Source organism: Alosa alosa, chromosome 6 (genome assembly GCF_017589495.1).
Source record: "Alosa alosa isolate M-15738 ecotype Scorff River chromosome 6, AALO_Geno_1.1, whole genome shotgun sequence".
NCBI lineage: Eukaryota > Metazoa > Chordata > Actinopteri > Clupeiformes > Clupeidae > Alosa > Alosa alosa.
Window position 1 is genome coordinate 9,449,275 of NC_063194.1, and position 24,833 is coordinate 9,474,107.

The 24,833-nt window shown below is 43.6% G+C and overlaps 2 protein-coding genes across 6 annotated transcripts in view; one reads left to right on the plus strand and one right to left on the minus strand.

The window, feature by feature from the left end:
* Nucleotides 1-5,240, plus strand: part of grip2a (glutamate receptor interacting protein 2a) — a 32,891-nt gene extending 27,651 nt beyond the window's left edge. For 4 of the 5 annotated variants that reach the window (XM_048246644.1, XM_048246645.1, XM_048246646.1 and 1 more), the window contains exons 20-24: nt 643-796; nt 2,777-2,891; nt 3,042-3,221; nt 3,311-3,457; nt 4,037-5,240. In XM_048246644.1, coding sequence (XP_048102601.1) covers nt 643-796; nt 2,777-2,891; nt 3,042-3,221; nt 3,311-3,457; nt 4,037-4,234 — 794 coding nt within the window. In that variant the 3' untranslated portion in view covers nt 4,235-5,240. Of the gene's footprint in view, nt 1-642; nt 797-2,402; nt 2,892-3,041; nt 3,222-3,310; nt 3,458-4,036 lie in introns of those variants that run through there. The other variant, XM_048246648.1, reaches the window with a different exon arrangement.
* A 2,402-nt stretch (nt 5,241-7,642) lies between these two features.
* slc6a6a (solute carrier family 6 member 6a) lies at nt 7,643-23,622 on the minus strand. Its single transcript, XM_048245217.1, has 15 exons — nt 23,414-23,622; nt 18,494-18,723; nt 18,134-18,268; nt 15,013-15,136; nt 14,494-14,637; nt 14,046-14,178; nt 13,648-13,782; nt 13,446-13,549; nt 13,111-13,235; nt 12,012-12,124; nt 9,849-9,986; nt 9,196-9,298; nt 8,757-8,857; nt 8,385-8,555; nt 7,643-7,935 (listed from the first exon to the last, which is right to left on the minus strand). Exons 2-15 carry the CDS (start codon nt 18,720-18,722, stop codon nt 7,780-7,782), a joined length of 1,911 nt encoding a protein of 636 aa, XP_048101174.1. The 5' UTR covers nt 18,723; nt 23,414-23,622; the 3' UTR covers nt 7,643-7,779.
* Nucleotides 23,623-24,833: the final 1,211 nt, after the last annotated feature.

A 24,833-nucleotide genomic window follows, 5' to 3' on the forward strand; every position in this document is an offset into this window, starting at 1 on the left:
CTGAACTATGTGCAACCATACACAAGGGGCTTAGTCTCACTGAGGCCTTTATATCAGTATAGGCTGTCTGTGTTGGGGCACATTATCTAGCACATGCTGATGAGTGTTGTCTTCTTATGGTTATGTCCGTTTTGATCCAATTGGGAAAACCCTTTCCACATGATGGATATACACTACTATTTCTTAGTATAATTATTCTCAAGGATATTCCTTGAGACAGATCTACTGCTGAGTGGCAAGTCAGACGGTTTCATTTAGCAACTAAGAGGATTGCTCTCTTAATTAGCTGAAGCAGTGGTTTTGACTAGCTCAGCTCTAGAGATCACTGTAGTTGAACTGCATTGTAAGTTAATTTCCTAATGTCCTTGTTAGTGGTCAACATCACAACTGAGTGCTATATTGGTCAGCTCCTGATCAGTAACTGGTGTGTACAGGGACAGAACCTTGAGTTTGGCTATTATTTGTAAGTAGTTATTTTGCTTTCTTGACAAGCTATGGTTTTGGTCATGTTCCGTGTTCCATCTCATAGGAGTTAATCCTGATTTACCTGGATAAAGCTGCAAGCTTAGTTTACCCATCAGAAACTTAATCTGTGAACTGAACCACAGTTGGTGTGTTATAGTCCTGTGTTCCCTCTGCCAGGTACATATATACACAGGACAGCCGACTTGACCCTCCACCCTCACGAGTGGAGACGCAGCAAACACAGAAGCCCACTGCGCTCCTCCGCCCGCACACACCACCCTCCAGCGTACGATGGGAGGTTAGATGAAGACGAGTGGAGCAAACACTTAGGGTGAGTGTGTGTGTGTGTGTGTATCCAAGTGTGTGTATTACGTGTGTGCTCACTATTGTCAGTGCCATTTGATCCTTATCATGGCGTTGACAATAAGATTTACAGGTGGATAGGGTAGATATATACATAAGGATTAGTGCAGACTAAAAATGACTATGTATGTGTACAGTATGTATGTAGGGTGAGTATGTATGTGTGTCTATCCATGTGTGTGTTATATGTGTGTGGTCATTATTTTCAGTGCCATTTGATCCTTACCAGTGGCGTTGGCAATAAGATTTACAGGAGCATAGGGTAGACAGAGACACAAGGATTAGTGCAGAACTAGTCAAAATGAGTGCTCACACCTGCATATCAAATTCCTACCCAAAGTCACGCCCAGATGATGCACACTGCATTCTCATCATAATCATCATCATCATAATTGGTGAAATATTTGGCCTCAAAATAAGGGTCTCACTGTAGAGTACTCTTACCACTGGCCTCAATGCCAATGTATGATGCCTTCTTTACTAAATCAAAATCAAATGTTGCATATGCAGATGAGTGTGCCCTTCCATCATTGCTAATTCTGACTGAATGCTGGTATCTGTTGCACTTTATATAGGCAATGGCTTGCACAGTTTATCAGAACACATAAATGATTTTCACACCTTGTAAATGCACTCTTGCCAGAATAAATAAGTTTGTTTGTAATGGTATGTAAAGACACCCTTACCAGAATAAATATGCTTGTTTACAATGGTGATGTTATAGTGAGGATAATAGCTTGTAGCCTATAGCAGTCTGTGTATACTGGGGAAAGGTTGTGGAGCTCCAGAGACGCTCTCTATCCACTGGTTCAGATGAGCGCACACCACTGACTCTGACTAGTCTAGTTTCTGTTTCATTGGTTTTTGCTCTCTGAAATCAAGTACATAGTCCAGCATGTGTACAACATTCTTACAATGTGAATAGGTCTTTGAAGTGTGTGTCTATTTTGTCGATACGCTGCTATTGCATGTTGGCAATGCTCTTTCCTGCCTTCTCTGTTGCACTAGTGAATTGGTGGTTTAGCCAAATCTAAGGCCTCGTCCACACGGAGACGCTTTCTTATTGAAATGTGAAATTAAACCCTTAGTTAATGCAAGACCAAGTTCACATTAGTCAGTATAATTCAAGATGCTGCCCTTTTGCAAATATTACATTACATTTAGCAGACACTTCTTGACCAAAGTGACTTACATATGTCCGCAACTTTCAGGCTACTGCACGCTAGCCCAGCTCCTTAACCACTACACTACCACCGCCCATTCAAATATGAATGAAGAGCGCTAAAAAGAGTCTCGTTGATCAAACGGACCTCTTTATGTTCTCTTGCTGCTTTGTATTTCAGCACAGACACACAGTTATTACAATGAATAAATTCACTTGGTGGGGGGCCCCCATTAATTCACGTTTTCACCAGATTAGAACAGCGGTCAAAACCAGCCCTCTTGACCAATCAGTCACTTAGTCATGCAGTGCTACCCCACTGACCAGAAGCCAGAAGGAAGGATCTCTCGTTTGTTCTTCTTCCCTCTTCCACCTCCATTCTATCTGTGCTTCTTTTTGTCTTTCTTCTCAGGTACTTTCTCTCTCATCTGCCTTACTAATCTCCTGAGGGGTCCAGCTGCTGCTGCTGCTGCTGCTGCTGCACACACTTGCCTCTCTGTAGTGTCTTATTCCGTCCGTCCTGTCTGTCCATCCTCCAGTGTCGTCCAGAACCCCCTGCTCTCTCTGTTTGTCTGTGTGTGTAGTATACCGTCTGTGTGTCTCTCTCTCTCTCTCTCTATCTCTATCTCTATCTCTCTATCTCTATCTCTGCTGAGACTGCGTATTGTGCTCTTGAGGGGTGGGGGTGGTGGATAGTGGGGGCTGAATGGAAGAGACTACATTTCCCTGGCTGCTTTGCGGCTCTTGAGGGGCCGCTCACCTGTTCTGGTTCCTGCCTTGACACAGATCCCTCAGTCCCGTGCGTCGCCGTGGTAACAGTGAAAATCAGGAGAGTTTCTGGTCGCAAGCGTTACAGGATCTGGAGACGTGCGGGCAGTCAGGGATCCTGAGAGAGCTGGAGGTACACTTGTATACACATGTATTCTTGGATGCGCACACACACATGAACACAGGCTTAACATAAATCACGAATCGCTCATATACTCATAGCAAGGTGCGCTTGTCTTGGGTGAGTGATGACGTTTATACTAAGCAATGGTGTTATTTCCAGGCTTCCATGATGTCTGGCAGCAGCCTGAGTCTGGGAACAGATGACACCTGTCTGTCACATGACCGCCTTCAGTCGCGCAAGGTCGCTCCGCCAAAGCCCAAGAGAAGCTCCTGGGCGGGCGTCGTGGAGAAAGAGGATCTGAAAGAGATGACCTCGGCCTCGCCTCTAGAACTGCTGAAGGTGACCGTTGTAACGTACGTTTTCTTAGTTTCATATCTGCCATGTGTGTTCAGATCAGGAAAGCCGTTTCCTCTTGTCTGTGACCCCAGGTGATCCTACAGAGAGACCCAGAGATGCGTGATTTTGGCTTCAGTGTGTCAGATGGTCTGCTGGAGAAAGGTGTGTACGTCAACATGATCCGACCTGATGGTCCTGCCCACCAGGCGGGCCTGCAGCCTTACGACCGCATCCTACAGGTGATTCCTGGAGACTTCTTACCTAGATTTAACCTAGCCTCAACAGCCACTGTTTACCTTACCATCTCCTTACCATGCATCAACACATTGCATTTGAGGATGTAATAAAAATGACTTTAGTATAACAACTACCCATAAAAACACACCTTAAATGAAAAATATTTCACACTGTTGTTTAAAGAGATATTCTCATAGAGGGGATATATTTAAATTAGCCAATCAGAGTAAAATCAGTGAATCCCATGAACACTACCTCACAACAATTTGGCATAAATGCCACTAGGGGGAGCCAGATTCCAGATGACCTTCTAAAGTGCAGGTCAACTGGCCTCATGATTCACTCTTGCGACCGTTGCTCAGTGGAGACGGTGGATGCTGGTACAGTAGCCATGATGAAGTGGCCATTATGAAACAGATGGTCTCACTGAGTCAGGCACAGCAGTCGTGATGGTCTCTACCTTACCAAGCTGTTACTAAAGGTCTGTTAGAGCTGCTCTGTGGTAGCAGCTAAAGCCCTCTTCTCCTCTTTCTGGTCTTTATCTCTTTCCTTCTCTCTCCTGTCTGTCTGTCTGTCTGCAGGTAAACCATGCACGCACGCGGGACTTTGACTGCTGCCTGGCTGTGCCTCTCATCAGTGAGGCTGGTGAGCAGCTCAACCTTGTCATAAGCAGGAACCCCCTCACTCAGGCACATGTTTGGCCACCTCAGGACTGTGAGGACCCCTCAGGCCCAGCAGCACTCTACCCCCAGCACAGGCCCAATGCTGTGCAGCTCTGAGGGCCTGGGAGCGATTTCCACAAGTTCACACACACACTCCACTCTACACACCCCACCTGCCCCCTCACATACCATGGCAGCTGACTGGACCTGATCTGGCTTTGAGCCGATCTGATACGGATGGGTCCTGACCGGTCCTGCAAGGGCTCGATTAGGGCAGGTCTAATTCACAATTAGCTGCTTTAACCGTGCCAAAGTCCAGGATAAATCCATGGGACCGCTAAAAGCTAAAGTAGTTCACAAGAGTTGAGCACACAGGACTTCTCACCACGGTCACCATGTTCTTTTGGGCACAGATGGAATTTGGTGCAATTTCTTTTTGTTCTGTATTTGTTTTGAAGTCATTCCCTCACTTGTTTTTACACAACCTGTAATGCACACCATTTTCCTTTACTTGTTCTTACACATCCTGTAACGTACACAGTTTCCCTTAAGTTTTTCACACGGCACTGCACCCCCCCCCCCCCCCCCCTTGCTCATGTCACTCTCCTTTCTCGTTGCCACCCCTCACTCTCAGCACACTCACCCACGCTTTAGCACACACGCTTTAACACACACACTTTAGCCCCATTCAAATCTATGTCTAGAAGTCTAGAATGCTTACATAACTGGTCTGAGCCTGTACGTGAGATTATGACTGTCATATATGTCCCTGATTCCCCGGGGAAGTTGTACGGCACAGAGGTTGATGTTGTTTTTAATGCTTTTAACAAGTCATTTTTCTTTTTAACATGATGAAGTGTTTTAACTGAGAGAGCTGGGCACGTAGCCCTGCCACAGTGCCAGAGTGTGAGAGGCTGTAGAGTCAAGCAGAGCAGCTCCTTCTCCATTCCAGCTTTCCTGCTCCCAGATAGTAATGCCATCCATTATTCATGCCCTGGTTCTATATTGTGTACAGTGGATGCCGTGCATTTGTACATGTGATATTAAATATGGATCGTCTGCACAGTATTTTTACTTGTCCTCCCCCCAGTGTCCAACAGTAATGACCATGATGTCAGGAGAGGGGTGGGTGGGTGGGGGGGGGGGGGTTGGGGGCGGAGAGACTCACTGTCTGCCTGTAAAATGTGATTTTATTCTTTTAAAAATGGATTTGCTTCCTTTCTATACAAAAAAAATAAAACGGTCACCAAATGTTTTGTTGATCTGAATTCCTTGTTTCCTGGCGTGTTAAGGGTGTTACATAAAGAAGTAAGATTGATGTGGGAGTTTGTGGGAATTCAGGAACTCATGGTCGCACACATGGGCACATGCATGCACACTCACACACACAAGCACACAATCAGCCCTTGTTCAACACCGTCCTGGTGTAGGAGGATGCCTGCACTATGTTCTGAGAGATTGGATGAGGTTTGGAGTCTGCTGAAAGTGTCGGTACACCAGATTATGTGGCTTATAGGAGTCCTCTCTTCGCCATTTCTGGGAGGTGCACTGTGAAAATGCACCAGAAAAGTGATCTTTGAACTTTAAACCCCCCTCCCCCTTGTCTAAACACGCACTTATTTCTGCTATACACATGTCCTACTGCCGTACCGAAAAGTAAAGATTAAAAAACAAGTAAAACACAATCACACATCAAAATGTATGAGTCTATTTGGTCAGTTAAAAAAACACATCTGGGGGCAATGTGGTGCAACAGGCTACAGCGCCCATACCATGTACGGGTCCAAGTGCCCACGGGGACCCAGGTTCAAATCCGACCTGTGGTTATGTCCCGTTGCCACCCCATCTCTCTCACTCCTTCCTGTCACTCTTCACTGTCCTATCCGAATAAAGGCAAAAAAAATATATATACTTAAAAAAAAAAAAAACACACATCTGAGAACAGTTGGGTTTTGGATCCAAATTAGACAGTTAGATCAACATTGTCATTTTACTCCATGGGAAAAATGGATGATGTTCGATGTTCTGCATTTGTAACTTAACATCTGTGCTTAATCTCACTATAGGGTTCGCCAATAATGTTTTATCACAATAATACTAAAACACACTCAAAAAATGAATAACCTCACTTCAGTTTAGCGCAAAAAAACCTTTATTTCGAATAACACAGATGCAATATGCATCTTGAAGGGGCTGAATCTGTAACAAATGTATTTTGGTTCACATGTAGTTTTTTCTCTGTTGACATAAAAACTATTTAGTTAATGTTTTGTACCCTTTGGGAGTACGTGTGTTTGTTATGCACCGTGCCAGCTGGGCAAATGTGCACAAGGGGAGATCATGAGACACAGTTGCTGGGGCTACACAGTCTTCTCGCTCCAGCAGTACAGTAGGAAGGCCCATGTGACAGGGCTCAAGGTAAAAGCCAAATCCATTACAAATATCACAAACTGCCCGTGGTATTGATTCTTATTTTATCCAATATTTAAATACAACATCTATGAAAGTATTCAGAAAAAATAGGTTATAACTGGCATAGCTCACATCTTGTAAGGTATAAAATGGCTTATACAAAAGGCATATTATGATTTAAAACAAATTGAATACTACAAAAAGCATGTACTTGCACTGAGAGGACAGTAAGCCAGATTCAGAAGTCAGAACAATGGAACCATGTGTGTGTGGTGTTGGGCTGAGAGTGTATTAGGGGGATCAGAAAAGGTTTTCAACACACAGTCTGAGATCTAAACTGGAGAACCACAGCACAAACATTATTCACATACATACAAAAAGTTATATTGTTGATTACTGTATTTCAGAGAGGAGAGTAGAGGAGGCGGCTGCATTGACATTGAATGAGGCGAATGTTGATGATGACGTATGTAGGCTGAAATGATACATTCAGTCTATAGTAAGTGTGTGCAGGAGGATGCTCCAACTTCATTAGGTGTGAAGCTTGTGTGTGTGTGTGTGCGTGTGCGTGTGCGTGTGTGTGTGTGTGCGTGTGTGTGTCTTGTGTGTATATGGACTGCGCTTCCACTGGTTAAGGTGGAGGTACTGTACATTCAGTTTCAAAAATCACGACAACAAATCAGAAACAGCCTCTTCAGATTACAAGGATGTACTGCCACAAAACTATGCGAGGACATTAATCTTTTCCACAGCTATCTGGAAACCTACGGTATATAGTTCTGCCCTCCTGCTTATCTCGACCAATAACTTCCCCACATCTCCTCCAAACTCTTTCCAGTCTTCTACAGTAAAGTGGTCAAGCAGCACAGTCGTTTAAAGCAAATACTGCCTGATATCCAAGAATGAAGCTCACTATGGTAACACTACAAATCTCTTACAAATCAAAAAAGGCCAGAGAAAAACAAAAAAAACCTAGAGAGTACAGAGTACACAAGATCACGTAAGAGTGTATCATAAATACACACGACCCTTAGTACAAATACTAGCCAGAGTATTCCTAGTGCACACACATAAGTTACACCTGGTCCTAATTCAGCAGGGAGGGGGGCGGAGAGAAGAGTGGGGGGCACACACAAGAGGAGGGAAGCAAAAGGAGGGGTGTGGGGTTCTCTCATAGAGAGGGCTAAAAAGTATTTGTTTTTTTCTACGATGGCGACGGGGAAAGGGGCGTGTGAGTGTGTCGGGCGACGTTACATGGTGGTCTCGACGATGGTGTGGGTGGGTTTGGTGAGCGCGATGGCCCCGCTGGGGTCCAGCGGATGCAGGAGCTCACTGTTCTTCAGGCCGTTTTCTTTGGTTCGAGAGCTCGCCCAGCCCGCCACTGGAGCTGCCACTGCCTTGATGCGCTGCAGGACACAACCCCGAGCAGGCACAAGTGAGCACAAAAACACATCATGTACTGTACACTTATGTACATCATTTTTAACTATTGCCCATTTATGCCTTCACTTACTATCATTCTTTGCTTTTGTTTATGTAAAACACTTGAATGACCCCTGTACATGAAATGCACTATATACAGTAAATAAGCTTGCCTTGCCATTAAATATCTAAACACCCAAGTGATTACACATATGCTTATGTTCACATTGAATATACCCTGAACCAATAACCTCACAGGATTTTCACTGTTGTCTGCAGATACTAAACATCACATTCCATCATCATAATGTATTGCTCTGTAGATCTGTGTATATATTATTATAATATATATATAATATATATTGTGAATTTACACACGTGTGCTATATGTTGCTATATACTTGTATCTTTTACATGTTCTACTGCTTAGTACCTCTATCAGAGACCCGTCGGACTGCAGGATCTTGATGACCACCACCATTGGGATGCACACCATAGAGGCCAGTGCAAGAGTCCAGCCTACACCGATGGACCACTGAGGGTATTCATACACCTTGTTGTACGTCAGGGGCTTGTATTTGACCAGAGAAAAGGCAAAACAACCCTGGGACAGAAACAAGGAGGGCGATATCAATATATGTGCATGTGGCATTCACAAATACACACACACACACACACACACACACACACACACACACACACACACCACACGCACACACACATACACAAGCTCTCTCTCTCTCTCTCTCTCTCTCTCTCTCTCTCTCTCTCTCACTCACTCACACACACACACACACACACTTACCACGCACAAGACTGGTGTGACCACAGTCCAACTCCATTTCATCCACGGGTTTGGTCTGTATCCAATCATGTCCTCAATCGCATCATAGAAATTATCAGCGCCTGGTTTAGTGAGAAAAAATCCCCCTCAGTGACAGCAGACATGAAAAAGAGCTAATTTTAACTTATCAAACCTGACATGAGAGCAGCACACGTATGATGCAACACTAAAAAGAAATCCCCTTTGAAAAGAGAAGCTGAATGCTACACAGTCGCTGCTACTGACAAAGTACTATGCAAAGTCTTCATGATTTGTGTGCATGGAATAGGATTATCTTTACTTTGACATGATTAGGCCCTCACAACTAAACTGTTATGACAGCAATACCTGCTTAATGCAACTCTGACAGGACATAAACTGTACGTTATGTTGTGAGAGGTATGGAGGAATTGTTACTCACCATAAACCCAGGCTACAGCAATACATTCAAAGAATGCAACCCATAATAGGCACACACCACTGGCTGCATAGTAGTCAAATAGCTGAAACACGTACATGCCACCCTATGGACACAGCAGAGGTCAAAAGGTCAGAAGGGAGAGACTGAGATCGCAGTACATGTGCTTGTTCCTGTCCCCTACACCCCTTAAAACACACACACACACGCACACACACCTACGCACACCTACGCATGCACACACACACAGTATATAACAACAATCCTGACTTTACTCATAGCCTCTTGTCTGCATTCAGTTCACCTTTCATCTCCTTTCACCTCCCAGGGAACATAACCACTTAACAGCATGTCAAACTAATAATTTATGAAAATTGGTAGCATTACTAAAACGTGACAGGTCACTTTGATCATAGTGACAGGGGCCTTTTTTCTCACTAATCCTAACAGAGGGTTGAGTTAATGATAGGCTGGCCTACCAGCTGATATTAGTTCTGTTTGGATAAAAGTCTTCTGGCAGTGATAAATAACCATTTACTGTGTCTTATGTAGTCTGCTAATGGTTCTCAAAACTGGTGAATTTGTATTGCCCCAAAACATGGCGGTGCATCCTCAACACAACAGGACAAGACGAGCAGTAGTGGAGCAGCTCTTACTTTGGTGACCATGGTGAGCCCCAGTAGATAACTAATGAAGCAAATCACAGCGATGAAGATCTCTCGACGATAGCCCTTCCGTAGGAGGGAGGGATACAGATCCACCAGCGACGTAATCTGGCCTTCCACTTCTACAAACTGAGGACAAGTACATGCACACACACACACACAGAGAGAGAAGGAGAGAAGGGGAGAGAGAGAGAGAGAGATAGAGAGAGAGAGAAAATGCTGTGAGGGCCTGTGCTTATAAAGGAAATTGTATTTGTATACACTGTAAAAATGTACCTGCAAAAGTTGTTAGCATTGTGTCACACGCACACACACACGCACAAACACACACACCTACTTAACCGCAGACAGAAATTATTTTTATGTTTGCCTGTGTCAGTGTGTTTGAGAATGATGTAACATTAGTTCTGAAGTTGCGTCTCCATGGCGACATCCCTCAGAGTGGAGCTACCAGAGCCTACCTTTCCCCTCTTTCTTCGGTATCTACACATTCTGTGTGTATGTGTGCTCATGTGCGTGTGCACGAGCTTGTGTGTGTGTGTGTGTGTGTGTGTGTGTGTGTGTGTGTGTGTGTGTGTGTGTGTGTGTGTGTGTGTGTGTGTGTTTGCGTGTAAGAGGGAGACAGGGGTTTATTTGTACAGTATTACAGCACAGTTGCAGAGCGCTGAGTATGGTTTTATAAACTCCACTCTGAACAAAGCAAGCAGTGTACGTGGATGATGGGAATTTGTGGGGCAGTCTGACACGCACACACATGCGCACAGCGGGCCGTTGGAAATAGCCCTGCTTCCAGCAGCATGCGTGTGCCCTGGCGGCACAGAGATTAGGACCTCTGCAGGGAGAGAGTGGCTGGCTCACAACAGGGCTGAGTTTGCATAGAATAAAATTACCTCCACACATTGGAAATTGGATCACTGATCTCGCTCACATACGCATACACAAGCACACACACACACACAAACGTACACATACACACACCACACACACACAGACATATACACATGCCTGCAGAATCACACACACGCATACACACACGCACATACACACATGCCTGTGGAATCACACACACACGCACGCATACACACACACACAAACACACACACGTATGTACACACACGTATACACACACACACACAAACACACACACACATACACACACATACACACACACACACACACACACACACACACACTTTTCACACAGAAGCAAATGTTCTTATGAGTGTTTAACTTAGTAATGCCTGCATCAATGATCCTTACTTATTTTTTTCTATCTGCTTAGGCATACAGGGTATACAGGGTATCTTTGCAAAACACACTATCCACAAAACCTTACACCAAACATTACACTATAAATGATCTCTTGCATAAAGCAAAAATGCTCTCACAAAGTATAGACTTTAAGGTATACGCATTGGACACTTAATGGTTTCAGAGATAATACATAGCACCACAATTTTCATGATGCTATTTCAAATCGGTTTCATTTTGAAGAGACAGATGTGATCTTGTGGGGTATTCAGTCATAAAAATACAAACAAAACTATACTTCTGTTGGTTATGAGTGATGAAAATGTGGCTTACACCCGCAGTAGCTAAGTTACTCCTCAGAGCTTAATGCCCTTCTTTGTTATCGTAGCCTAGCACTGTAGCTAGATGCTGCTCTGTTGAAACGCATGCTGGCAAGCTTGTTAAGTTGACCTGCACTATTCATGGAGGCTCTGAGGGACCCTTTCAAAGACAGTCAATGAAAATGCTTACACTTAAATAAAGAACATTCAAATCCATTGACACATGCTTCTCATTGAAGTTTGCGCCTAATGAAATTTCCTTTCTCAGTATGCACAGTGCATTTCAGGAATGTAACGGAGTGGTGTCATCTTTTGTTAGTGGATCTCCTGTAATATGTGTCCAAATAATCACCTCTATTTTTAAGTCAATGATAACTTGCTGTAAAGCTACACCCTCACAATCTCAGTTGTGGTGGCCTGGTCTCAACACTCAACTAAAATAGTCTACATTTACCCCTACAGCTAACATAGTGTTAGCTGAGAGCTGAGAGCTAACACTCTCTCTTACTTCTCCTAGGGAGGAAGTGGTGCACGTATAAGCTTAGTGTAGCTGTGGTGTGATGACATCATGGTGTCAGCTGACCTGGCTGTCCAATCCTAGCAACAGCAGCATGATGAAGAAGAGGATGGCCCAGAAGGACGGCATGGGCATCATTGATACTGCTTTAGGGTAGGCAATGAAAGCAAGCCCAGGACCTGCAGAAGGGGAAGAAAGGCAGAGAGGAGGGGGGACAAGAAAAGAGAGATGGGGGAGGAGGAAGAGAAGAAGGACAACACAAAAGAAAGGTCACTTGGCTGCGTCATCCATTATTTCAAATTGTATCTGAGCACATTGTGCTTGAACGCAGCACACAGAAACACACACACACACACACACACACACACACACACACACACACAGACACACAGACAGACACACACACACACACACACACACACACACACACACACACACACACACACACACACACACACAAACACACACACATTTGTCCAGCAGGATAGCATGCTCCCATGTCAGCTGAGTGAGAATTAGATTTTCCTTAGGCAAAGGCACTGATCCCATGAGCCTGACTGCCAGGAGGAGGTCAGTGACAACACTGGCACGGAAAGACTCCCAGCTAGAAAGGAGCAAAATCGGAATCAAGAGAAGGCCTGTATGCCTCTGGTTTCAACCAATTAAAGTGGTCCCTATTTGGCAGGTTGATGGTGTGAATCAAGTGTCCTGGTCAGATCGCATGAGGGCAGCTGTGGCTTGAAAAATGGCTAGCGCAAAAACATGCAAACCAACATCCTTGAGCACAACTGACACACACAGGGACGCGCTCTAAAGGGAGATACCACTGGTCTGAATAAACATGTGGGGAATGATACACACCATGTCTAACACACACACACACATATGCACGCACACGCACGCACACACACACACACACACGCACACACACACACCTATTCCCAAAGACCATTCTTCAAATATACACCAGAATGCAGCCAACCTCTTCACATTCCCTGCTGACACTGTGCACCTGTCTCACTTATACCAGTCAGTTTGTATCCGTGTCCATCCTTTTTCAGCTTTTGTAGTGATTGGTATTTTGACATGATCACATGATCACCGTCAGCCCATTGGTTTCTAATTTGATCTGTGACCTTCAGCCGTCACCCTTCCGCCCTCATACCTGACTCTGCCACATCTGCGATGGCCACCCCTTGCTCTTGTGCCATGAAGCCCAGGACGGAGAATATAGCAAAGCCAGACACAAAGCTTGTTCCGCTGTTGAGGCATCCCAGCAGCAGACAGTCCCTAAGTCACAACACACACCAATGCAGGGCTTCATCAATGGGGAAAGGGGGGGGGGGACAGAGAGAGAGAAACAGATGGACAGACAGAAAGAAAGAAAAAAAAGAAAGAATGGGGAGAATAAGAAAAAGAAAGATAGAAAGAAAGAAAGACAGAGGAAAAGAGGAGGAAAAAGAGTGAGAGAAGAGAGGTGGACAAAGGTAAATTCCTCACCTGTAGCAGTTGTATTTGTACTTATTGTAGCTCCCCAGTGATGTCATTGCCCCCAGACAAATGGCATAAGAAAAGAAAATCTGAGTTCCTGCATCGATCCAGACCTGAATATCCAGAAAAATAGACATCAAATCTGTCAGGTCACAATATCTGGACTTCATTTCTGTGTGAATACAATGGTCTAATTGGCTGGGGATCTGACCTCTGGATCCTTCAAACGGGCCAGGTCAGGGTACAAGTAGAACTTGATGCCCTCTGAAGCACCGGGCAGTGTGACCCCTCGGATCAGAAGCACCAGGAGCATGACAAAGGGGAACGTAGCAGTGATGTACACCACCTGACCCAACACAGAGGGATGGACAGAGTAAGGAAATGAGAGAGAGAGTGAGTGTTTGAGTGAGAGAATGAGTAAATGAGAGAACACAAGCACAGAGAGCATTAATTAGCTTTTTATAATTCATTAAATCATCTAATTGAGTCATCCATAGTATTTATTAAGGATTAGCAAAAGAAGGTCAAAATATTAATGATAACAAATATACAAAATAACAACAACAATGTTAATGAACGTAAACAAGGCAACTGGAGACAGCTCCTGACCTTGCCGGTGGACTTGACCCCCTTCCAGATGCAGAAGAAGCAGATGACCCACACGGCCAGCAGGCACAGGGCCAGGTCCCATTTGATGGGGCCAATCTCATTAATGCCAGAGGAGATGGACAAAACATTATGCCTGAAGGGGGAAGGAATTCAAATTCAAATTCATTTATTAGAGGATAACCCCTTGAGATGGACATCTCATTTTCGAGGGGGTCCTAAGGAAGGAAGCACACATGACATGTACTGTGTGTGTGTGTGTGTGTGTGAGAGAGAGAGAGTAAGTGTGAGTGGTGAATGTGAGTGTGTTTTTTTGTCTGTCTGTGTGTGTGTGTGTGTGAGTGTCTGTATGTGCCTGTATATGTGTGTCTGCGTGTCTGTGTGTGTCTCTGTGTGTGTGTGTGTGTGTGTGCGTGCCTGTGCATGCACACGTCTGTGTGTGGCTACTTACTCCCAGAACTCCGTAACAGGTGAGGTGAAGTTGAGAGCAGCAGCAGCGCTGGCGTTGGTGCTGTTGGTGCCGTTAGCTATCAGCCAAAGGCTTTTGTTCTTGCGGACAGTGTCTTCCACACAGGTGTCAGTGTTCCAGCTGTGCCTGTGGAACAAGCATCAACACATCAGCATCAGCTGTTGGCAGACTGCCTTTTGCATATTCACATACAGTACAGTAGTTATGTGTTTGTGTGTGAGCATTTCTAGGAGAAGTCACTATTTCCGGTCATTGCGTCTACACCGTAAGACCACAAGTCAGATGCATACTCAACGCACCACTGGTAACCTTAGCGGTCAAGATAAAGCAGCTAGGCAAAGATCTTATCTAGAGTGTGGCTACATAAGCTTTGCGTGCTCCTAATACACAGTGTGTTCTGCAGCTAGTGTAACACAGATAACAATGTCTCTACTTACAGCTAGTGTGCATCTGTGAGTGACTGTGTGCATTGTTGGTTTGTTCTGGGGTAGCTTTCTTTACCTGCACGTAGCCCAGGGTAGTGTTGGCTGGAAACAATTCAGGAGGTAATAGAGCCCCCAGGCTAGGATCACGATGTAGTAGATATTAAGCAGAGAGACGATCACTATGGAGGCATAGCCGATGCCTGAGAGGAACAAGAGAGCGACAGAGACAGAAAAGCATTTTTTTTTTTATTACTATTTCAAAAAAGATGCTCAAACAGTTCATTAGACGTGCTCATTAATTTGGCTAATAAGCGCGATCCTACAGGGAGAGCTGAAGCGAACGCTGTGTTTTAGGGTTCAAGTCAGGGCTGACATCACTCTCCAGCTCCTGTGTTCAGGGCTTTATATGATGATATTGCTATTTTTAGATCGCTTTCACAAGAGCCTGGATAACGCACTTCTGTGCCCTCTGAACTTATGCACTATTTATAATCAATGTCAAAGTCTCATAGGCACCCATATATACTAAACACACTCACGCACATACACACACACACAGGTTTGTGTGATGGAACAAACGAAGAGACAGCTGGCACCCACAATCCAATGGGTGGGGTGGGGAAAATACTTGGCACACACACACACACACACACACACACACACACACACACACATACATACACACACACACCACACACACCCCCCCACACACACAGAAGTGGGGATATATAAGCTGACACCTGTACTGTTCCTCTAACATGTTGGTATTGGCATTGTGAGAAAGCCTGTGAAAGGATATAGTAGCGATGACATCATCAAGGGTCGACTCCCCTCCCCCCGTTTCTTTCGCTCACTTTGCAGTCGTCTCTCTGAACTTTGAGTTAAACAATTTTCCTTGTGTTCAGTGCTTAAATGCAAAACACACACACACACACACACACACACACACACATTGAACACACAATCAAATGGACACACATACACAACATTGCTTGTCAATTCATGTTACGAAACTGTGAAGATGAAAGAAGATAAACAGTGGATCTGTGTCTGTGAATTCTCTGACCGGAAATCACAGTCCATATCTTACCACTCAGTCAAAACCTTTCTATTTGTGGAGCCCCAGTCTCCGTCAATGAATGCATCCATTTGTTTGTGTATGCGTGTGTGTGTGTGTGTGTGTGTGTGTGTGTGTGTGTGTGTGTGTGTGTGTGTGTGTGTGTGTGTCTACATCCTCCATACATTAAGAAGTCTAAAGTTAAACATACTGTCAAAATGGCAGCTGGCAGCTTTGCCTTGTTATTCCCTAGTTGTCTTTTTAGATGTCCTTCTCTCTAATGTTGGTAGACATCATTCTCTCACAGGGACAGGTGTCAAATGGATCCATTACAATGAAGCAATTTCAGGAAAGGGCACATATATGCATTTTGAATGTGATACCCTCTCATCGTATGGTCAAACGCCAGCCTAAGTACTGTCTTGCCACCCTCTATACTTCGATTTGTGGCAATGAACACAAGTTTACCACCTAAGACCACCTGACAGTCAGCTCAACAGCTGATACTGCACATCATTACATATGGATTGAACAAGGTGTTTGTCTTCTGTTATGGGTTCACTGCACTGAGTGACTTTTATTCAAACTTCAGTTTGATAAGTAATGAAATAGGATATGGATAGCATTCTATTTTGTGTGTTCAAATTCGTAAACATAGGCAAACCTTCGCAAACAATTTTCTTTGAGTTTTCCAACACTCGCGAACAGTTTGAGGAGGTAGTTCTCCGCCAGGAGGTAGTTCTCTGCCAACATGTTGGAAGTTAGACATAGAGTTACTATTGAAATGGAATGTTTACACAAACTCATTCAAATTAATACAAACATGCTATACAAACACGTTCGCTGTGAACGTTTGCCTCTGTTCAAGGAATGTGAACACACCGCAGGTGATGTTGCGCCCACTTCAATTAACATATTGTATCTTGTACACTTGTGTAAAAGCTCACATCTGGATTGTTGTAGATTCAACAACAATGTTAAGGACAACCTCTGTAGATATTTATGGGGCTTCTCTATAATTCCCCAATGATTAGTAACCATTCAATACAGATTTACTGACCAACAATAAGACAATTTAAAACAGGAAGTCTTTTCTTTAAAATAGCACAAAACTCTCTGCAATCATGACATGACATTTGACATTTCTTTGATTCTCTGTGTTTGTTTTATCACTATAAAATATCTCAGAGTAGGCAGAAATGATGGCTAAAATGCAGAATGGGTGTTGACCACATGCATCTTGGTTGTAATGTGAAGCTGTCAGATTTAGCCCCAGGCAAAGACAGCACAGAAGCATTTAGCTTTAGCAACGGGGCTCTATAGCCTCAAAGGCAGTCTGCTGTGTGGACTGTCTGCATAAAAACCTCTCTTCAAGCTTTTGGGTCAGAGCTCTTCGCAAGGCATCTCAACTCTATATTCCATCACAGTTGCCATGGCAATACAGAATATGTTAAGAGTCTGTGTGTGTTTGTGTGTGTGTGTGTGAGAGAGAGAGAGAGAGAGAGAGAGAGGCACTAACAGATAGGTAGACAGAAAAAAGAGAGGAAGCGAGCATAGGACTATGACTTTAAAAAACCTTTCATAAAAAAACACTTTAAATAACAGAGAGAGATAGAGAAAGTTTTTGTGTGTTCCAGTTATGTATAAAATGTCTATTTAGCCTACGAACAAGGACACAGACTAAACGGGCAAAACATTAAGCCCCCCCTTTGAGAGGGCGTGTAAGGTAGTGTGTATTTAACCTGATGACAAAGATGCATGACAAAGCAAGCTTAGCTCGAATAATCTAGGGAGAGGGACGAATGTCTCTGAACAGCCTGTCTCGCCTGTCTCCCTGCTGCCTGGCAACCGGCGCCACAATAAACCCAACAGGAGCTCCTCCGCCCGAGAGGAGCGAGCGGAGGAGGACTAACAAACATCACCATCACTGAACTCACAAACATCACCATTATTACAGCCCCGTCATCACACGCACAGGGATGACCTGCCATAACAAGCACACTGACCTCAACTGAATAAAGCACACCTGAATGAGAAGCCAACTCTGTCTGCTCTTTGTTCAGTTTATTTTATTCCCATCCCTGCCCGTCTTTAGCCTCCCACCCCCCAATCCACCCCCCCCCCCCTCTCCTTGACTCACCGGTGAAAATGGGACACAGTTTTTCCCAGCAGGTGATGCCTCCCTCAGAAGTGTACTGACCGAGGGCTACCTCCAGGAAAAACACAGGCAGCCCTCCACCAAACAGAAAGATGAAGTAGGGGATGAGAAATGCACCTGAAATACGTCGAGAGAAAACAGAAATGAGAATGAAGTGTTTGTTGCTCATTAAGAATGAAAAGGACATAATAAAATTGTGTATCCTCGACCACTATGCACTTAATGCACTAAATGGTAGGGTAAGAGTACTAAGATTACAAATTAATAGTTTGATTACTTTGGTACTTTGCAATGAGAACTCTTCCTTTACAAAGATAATATTTGCAACATAATGTTGCTCACCTCCGCCATTCTTGTAGCAGAGGTAAGGGAAACGCCAGACGTTCCCTAAGCCCACGAAACCCCCAGCCACAGACAACAGGAAGTCCATCTTGCTTGCCCATTTCTCACGTTGTGCAGGCTTGCCCTCCGCCTCGTCCTCTGGCCGCGAGCCGGGACTCTTACCCGGAGACGGCTTCAGTGTGTCCTTATGAAAGTCCTTCAAATACTGAAGCTTCTCTTTCTGGGCCATGCTGCGAGAGAAAGGATTCCAGATTATTAAATATTCAGCATTTTTTTTTTCAGTCTGGTAGAAAGAGATCACCACTATTTACCTGTTTTTACCCAATTACACTGAATTACTATCTTGACAATTCAACTGTTTGAGATAAAAGTCCATACGGAATTGCAAATATCATGAGGATCATATAGGAAAGCAGCCAATGTGACAATCAAAGCTGCTGTCACCATAAACTCTCAATCTTATGGCAACAAACAAAACGTCCAACATCACTCAGAACAAACAAAACACTGGCATCACCACAGACACCTGGGGAGACGAAGCAAACTGACATGTAAACAACCGACATCGACCAGTCAATCGGGGATCACTGCTCTTTACTAGAATACATACCGATTACTGTATCAACCACAAAAGAAGCATCTTTTTTTTTCTTACAATTCTAAACTGAAATCGGAATGGAGACAAATATATATATATGTGTATATATATATATATATATATATATATATATATATATATATATATATATATATATATATATATATATATACATATATATATATATACATATACACACACACAAAAAAAACAACAACTAAAAAGCCTTCAGATCCTTCCTTAATTGGGTCTTTTTTTTCTTTAATCACTTCGCTGTCCCGGTTTGCTAATAAAATGCAACTTTCTGTCTAGTCCTGGAATGATTGCTAAAATCCACATTCAAAGATCAAAATAGTTTATTATCCCAGAACCTGAGATGAATTTGCCGCTCAGAGCATTAGATTACTCAAGGATTACAACTGCTTTGGGATATTTCTATTGTTTGCTCCTTGAGCCTCTCTCTGTCTCTATCTATCTTTACCCCTCATCTGTCTCTATGCCTCTTCTCTATTAACCCTGGCTTCCTTGATAGCCTTACTGTATGTACACACCACCGCCGACTTGAGCTTCAAAGTTACAGGAAGTCATTCATTTTCAATGGAAGCCGACTTCTCTCAGCTGCATGAAGCGGCAAATCCGTCAATGTCACGTTTTGGGCGTTGAGTTGAAAAAAAAGTTGAAAGTTGGTCAACTTTATGGTAATGAGAAATGACACGGTTCAGCGGCCAACAACCAGCAACATAGAATGCTGCCACGTCAGAGTGGCCAAACCGTCAAAAGCATCCCCGTACTTTTTGACAAGTGTCCTTGACAGGGCGGCCAGAGCTTCTTTTGCAGCTCAAGTCGGCAGCGGTGTGTATAAACAGTTAATGTGTCTTTTTCATCTCTGTGCAGGTATGTGTGTTTTTTTTATTACTATTATTTATTTATTTATTTATTTAATCCCTGTCAAGTTATTGATGTGCTTGTTTTATCCTCATGTATTTCCACTGCCAAAAAAGTGCTTTATGTTCTTTTGGGGTCCCACCGTTGACTTCAAGGCAGCACTGCCTGTGACAAACTCAAGAGCCTTTGCACCAGAGAGTGTGTTTTTGTATGGGGTGAGGGGTGGAGGTCTAGAGAGGGTATTAACACTGAACTCTAACCTGTTTCTCTCTTTCCTGCACATGAAAAATCTCTAACCTACAGTCATTCAGCATATGTGCACACACACATACACCCACACACACAGCTCAGGCCCTGAGAGAAACAGTGTCAAGTCCTTGACCTGCCAGTGTGTTTCATTGTGTGAGATACACAAATGACTACAAATGACTTCAGACTATATAAAGATTGTCTTATCAGACTGACACTCCTCCTCTCTTCCTCTATCACACACAATTGGACATTTTATTATTATCAACATCCAAACTAGGTCACCTGCCGTCTTGTCAAACCCATAAAAACAAGACAACATTCTTTGTCTTGGTGTGTGTTTGTGTATGCAACATGAGAGTTGTCATGTAAAAACAGTGTTGCTTTCCCTATACACTCCATGGAACCCTTTCCATGGAACTTTCTGCCTACTATGTCAAGCTGTCCTGAGAATAGAAATGCCTACATACATAGTCACAACCTCTTGACACTACCCAACCTTCACTGACTAATTAGACACAATATCCTACTCACTGAGCACCATCACCTCCTCATTCCATACTAGTGCTAAAGTTAAAAATAAATTGAGCATGAAATGACGTACTGGCCTTAAGTAAACCTGGACATTTTTGAACTGATGCCTGGAGAAAACTGAACTTTACACCAGAGGCTGAACTCATTTAAACTCTAAGATGAACTACATTTAACTCAACAACATTTTTCTTTTCCTTTGGAGCATACTGTGTTGATACATACACACACATCTAGGCTACTTTCATGATGCCCTATAAAGGCTGAGGAACTGGTAGGCCTACAAACACACAGCAAGAAAGCACACACACATACACACACAAAATGTACCATCTGTATTCCACTTCCACTCATTCAAATCCTCACATTTGTCAGGGTGGTACAACGGATGCCATGTTAAATAAAACTCAACTGGATTTGGGAGCCTAAGCTCTGAGCCAGAGCATAGGCATTTGGACAGATGGCACCTCACTGTGATGCTCATACCAACTGCATGCCAACTACCATACCACAGGATGGCCATCAGTCTGCCTTACGTTCAAGTCCACACTTCCATGGAGTGACTGGGAATAAGTGCCTCTACCAGTATGGGTTTCAGGAAGGACATTTTACTACTTCTCCTCAATATGGAACAAATTGCATAGTCATAGTGGCAAATGAAAGTAAAAAAAAAAAAGCACAAATGTAACTGGAAAAAAATAAATAAATCGAATTCAAATGTCCAATTCAAGCTGCATATCATTTTGGTCTAATTAGAATGTACTCAACCTGTCCAATCAATGGATACATCTCTGGCAAATCAACCAGTCAGCACTAACCACATTATTTGAAATTAAGCTGTCCACCCCAAATACATATTTTCTAGCATACCATCATATCAGAATACCAGGACCAACTAAGATACGAACACAAAGACCAGCTTCTTTTCATTTCCCAACAATAGGATACACAATCAGGCCATCCTGAAAGATAGTTTATGACATGGAGTCGCAAAAGTAGGCAAGTGTAGAAAGGATTCTAAAAAGACTAGCTCGACGACCTCCAGTCATTCCTGAATATGCATATCAGACGAGGACATTTGCTCTGATAATGCGCGTTTGATGTGAACAGCTTTTCTGCATTTTCCTGAACATGAGCGCTTTAGATCAACACTGTAGTTGCCTCCTTTTATGTCATTGTATGAAATAGGTGTGTAAACGTGTGGCCGAACTGCTGAATTGAGTCAAGTAGCCTTGCACGATCATTTCAGTCAGACAGAGGCACAAACACGGAGTCTCCCAGTTTTCTGCTGGCAAAGAACTCTTTAAACGTTCGGCGTTCAGGGGTCACCTTCTTCACACAATTAAAACAGTCGGTAACATGGTGTTTAGTAGTCATATGAGTTTAGATATAGATACATTATAGCCATCCTAGGCTGTTGACACGGAAGAAAGGCTTCATGTACGTCAAGGTCACCAGTTCTCTAAATCGCTTAGTCAAAATTGGACTGTGACTCACATTTCATACCATGCGGTGTGCGCTTTAATGGCACACCTGCTCTCCACAACTAAGGTTGATATAACACGCCCATATAGGAGGCTAATCATGTCGGTGGAACATGACCCACCCACCCGATCGATGGCCTCATTCTTTACTCGTCTGTCTACACTCCCAGAGCAAGACATTACAATTGGGATGCAAACACACTCCTTGCGCAGACATATATATATATATATATATATTTTTTTCATTTAGCATAAGCATAGTGCATCTTCGCGTAAACGTAATGCAATATTAACTCTATAATTCCACGTCAATCTAAGTCGAAACAACACAGAATGAAGTGTTCACCTATGTCTTTGAACAAAACCCAGACACGCTTCAATCAATCGCGTCTTAATTCAGACTCCACGCTTCACAATCAAAGAGCGACTCAGTTAATATCTTGGCAGTTAATGGGGAAATAAGATAAATTTTCCTCCTACATGATTGTCACATCAGATGCCCTACACAATCGCCTTCAATTAAATCCGTGTGTTTTTCTAAGGCGGCAGCCTATGTCCCGATCAGGGGTTACACATCTGGCTCCTGGCTCAAGCCGTGAAACAAAGGCAAGACTTAACAAAGAAATCTATTCAGATAACACAATGCTGAATATGTATATCTGGATGGGTATGGAATTTTTCGCGAAAACATCGTGTAGATGCGCTGCTCTGACATTAGCGCGCAACCCTTGGTGTTGCCGCGCTCATCTCATAAGATTATCCAGGATGGCAGTTGAAAGAGAGCATGAGATGCACTGAAATGAATAGCTCCTTCCCTAGAACTTGTAACAATGACCATAAAGTGTGTCATATTAATTTGTGCTTCTGTGCGTAAAATATAATGTGAAGGTGGTTCACGCTATGATGAAAAACACAGAAAGACAAAAATGAGCTGAAGTCATCTGCAAGAGAACAGAAACAAATTTTACATGGCTCTACATCATGCAACCTTCTCCTGGAGGAGCACATCAACTAAATTGACAGACAGTCTGTTCAAGCACAAACAATCTTTAGTGACACTGAACAATACACTATTAGTTTCAGTAACATAATAATGAGTGTTGCTGTTGACCATAACCACATTCAAATCTCAGTTTTCTAATAGCCAATGAACATAAGGTAAGCTACTTTTACCTGTCGACTACTTGATTGTGCTCTTAGGTCCTTCCCTTTCTTGCTTGTTAGTTGTTGTGCGGAGAATAGGTAACGGAGCGCTCGCAACACAATAATTCGCACGCTTTTTTTATTTCCTGGACTCCAGTTCCTTATAACGGGCGCGCGTGTGATATCACTGAGAGTGGAAAAACACCAGCCTCCCGGTGCAACAGGAGTGTACTTCTTAAAGAGATAGCTTCCCGCAAGCTTAATGAGCACATTTTGCTTTCAGACCGGCGGCCAAAGCGCATGCGCTCTTCGAAACGTGCCGCCTAACATCCGCACACACAATACACACATCAACACGCCCCGACTAGCAACGGGGAAGGATTTTTTTTTTTTTTTTTGCAACGGGGATGGATGAAGTGCGCGAGGGAGGTGTTCTGACGTAACTACCCTGGCAACCGAAGCTGTAGTGCATGAACCATTATGCATTTACAGAATTCTGAAATGCTCTAAATGAAACACTGTGATGTGACTGATGTCATAGAAATACACTGAGAACCCAACAACAACATAGATGCTATGTTGACCATTATTAGTATAGTATACTGTATATATACTCTTGAGGGAAATTTTGGTCTCTGTATTTATCCCAATCCGTGAATTAGTGAAACACACACAGCACACAGTGTACACACAGTGAGGTGAAGTACACACTAATCCCAGCGCAGTGAGCTGCCTGCATCAACAGCAGCTCGGGAGCAGTGAGGGGTTAGGTTCCTTGCTCAAGGGCACTTCAGCCATCCCTACTGGTCGGGGTTCGAACCGGCAACCCTCCGGTTACAGGTCCGAAGTACTAACCAGTAGGACACGACAGGCACGGCGCTACGGGTGGGCCTGGACGGGCCTAGGCCCACCCACTTTTCAACAGGCCCACCCAAAACTTTTCCTAAAAAAAAAACAACTTTTAATATATTTTAATTTTGTCAAGAATTATTAAAAGGCGGCAACTAATCTCATCATCTGTGCTAAAATAGTCTAAATGTTTAGTTTTCAAAACTATTTTAAAAAGCTGGTGATGTTTCTGTGCAAGTTCAGCAGTGCCAGATACGTGAGGTTCTGGGTCGGTAGCTTGTCGGTATGCTAGGCTAGCTCCAAGTGATCTGAAAGTGTGAAAATAATTTCCAGTAAAGGACAGTGCTGCAACAGTCGTTGTTTAGGTACCTTAAACATGCACAAACGGTCTCGTTGTATCGCTGCAACCAGGAGATGAAGGAGAGCTGAGATCCATAACACCTAGCACATCTCTATGGCTTAATAATGGCTTCTGAAATGCTTTTTTTTTGCAATGCAGCAAAAATGATTTTGTGTTGCATTAAAGTAATCTGACCCTAGCCAGATGAATGTCGTTCCGCTTAGCTCCGCCTAGCTTCACTCACATCCATCTGGGACCTCT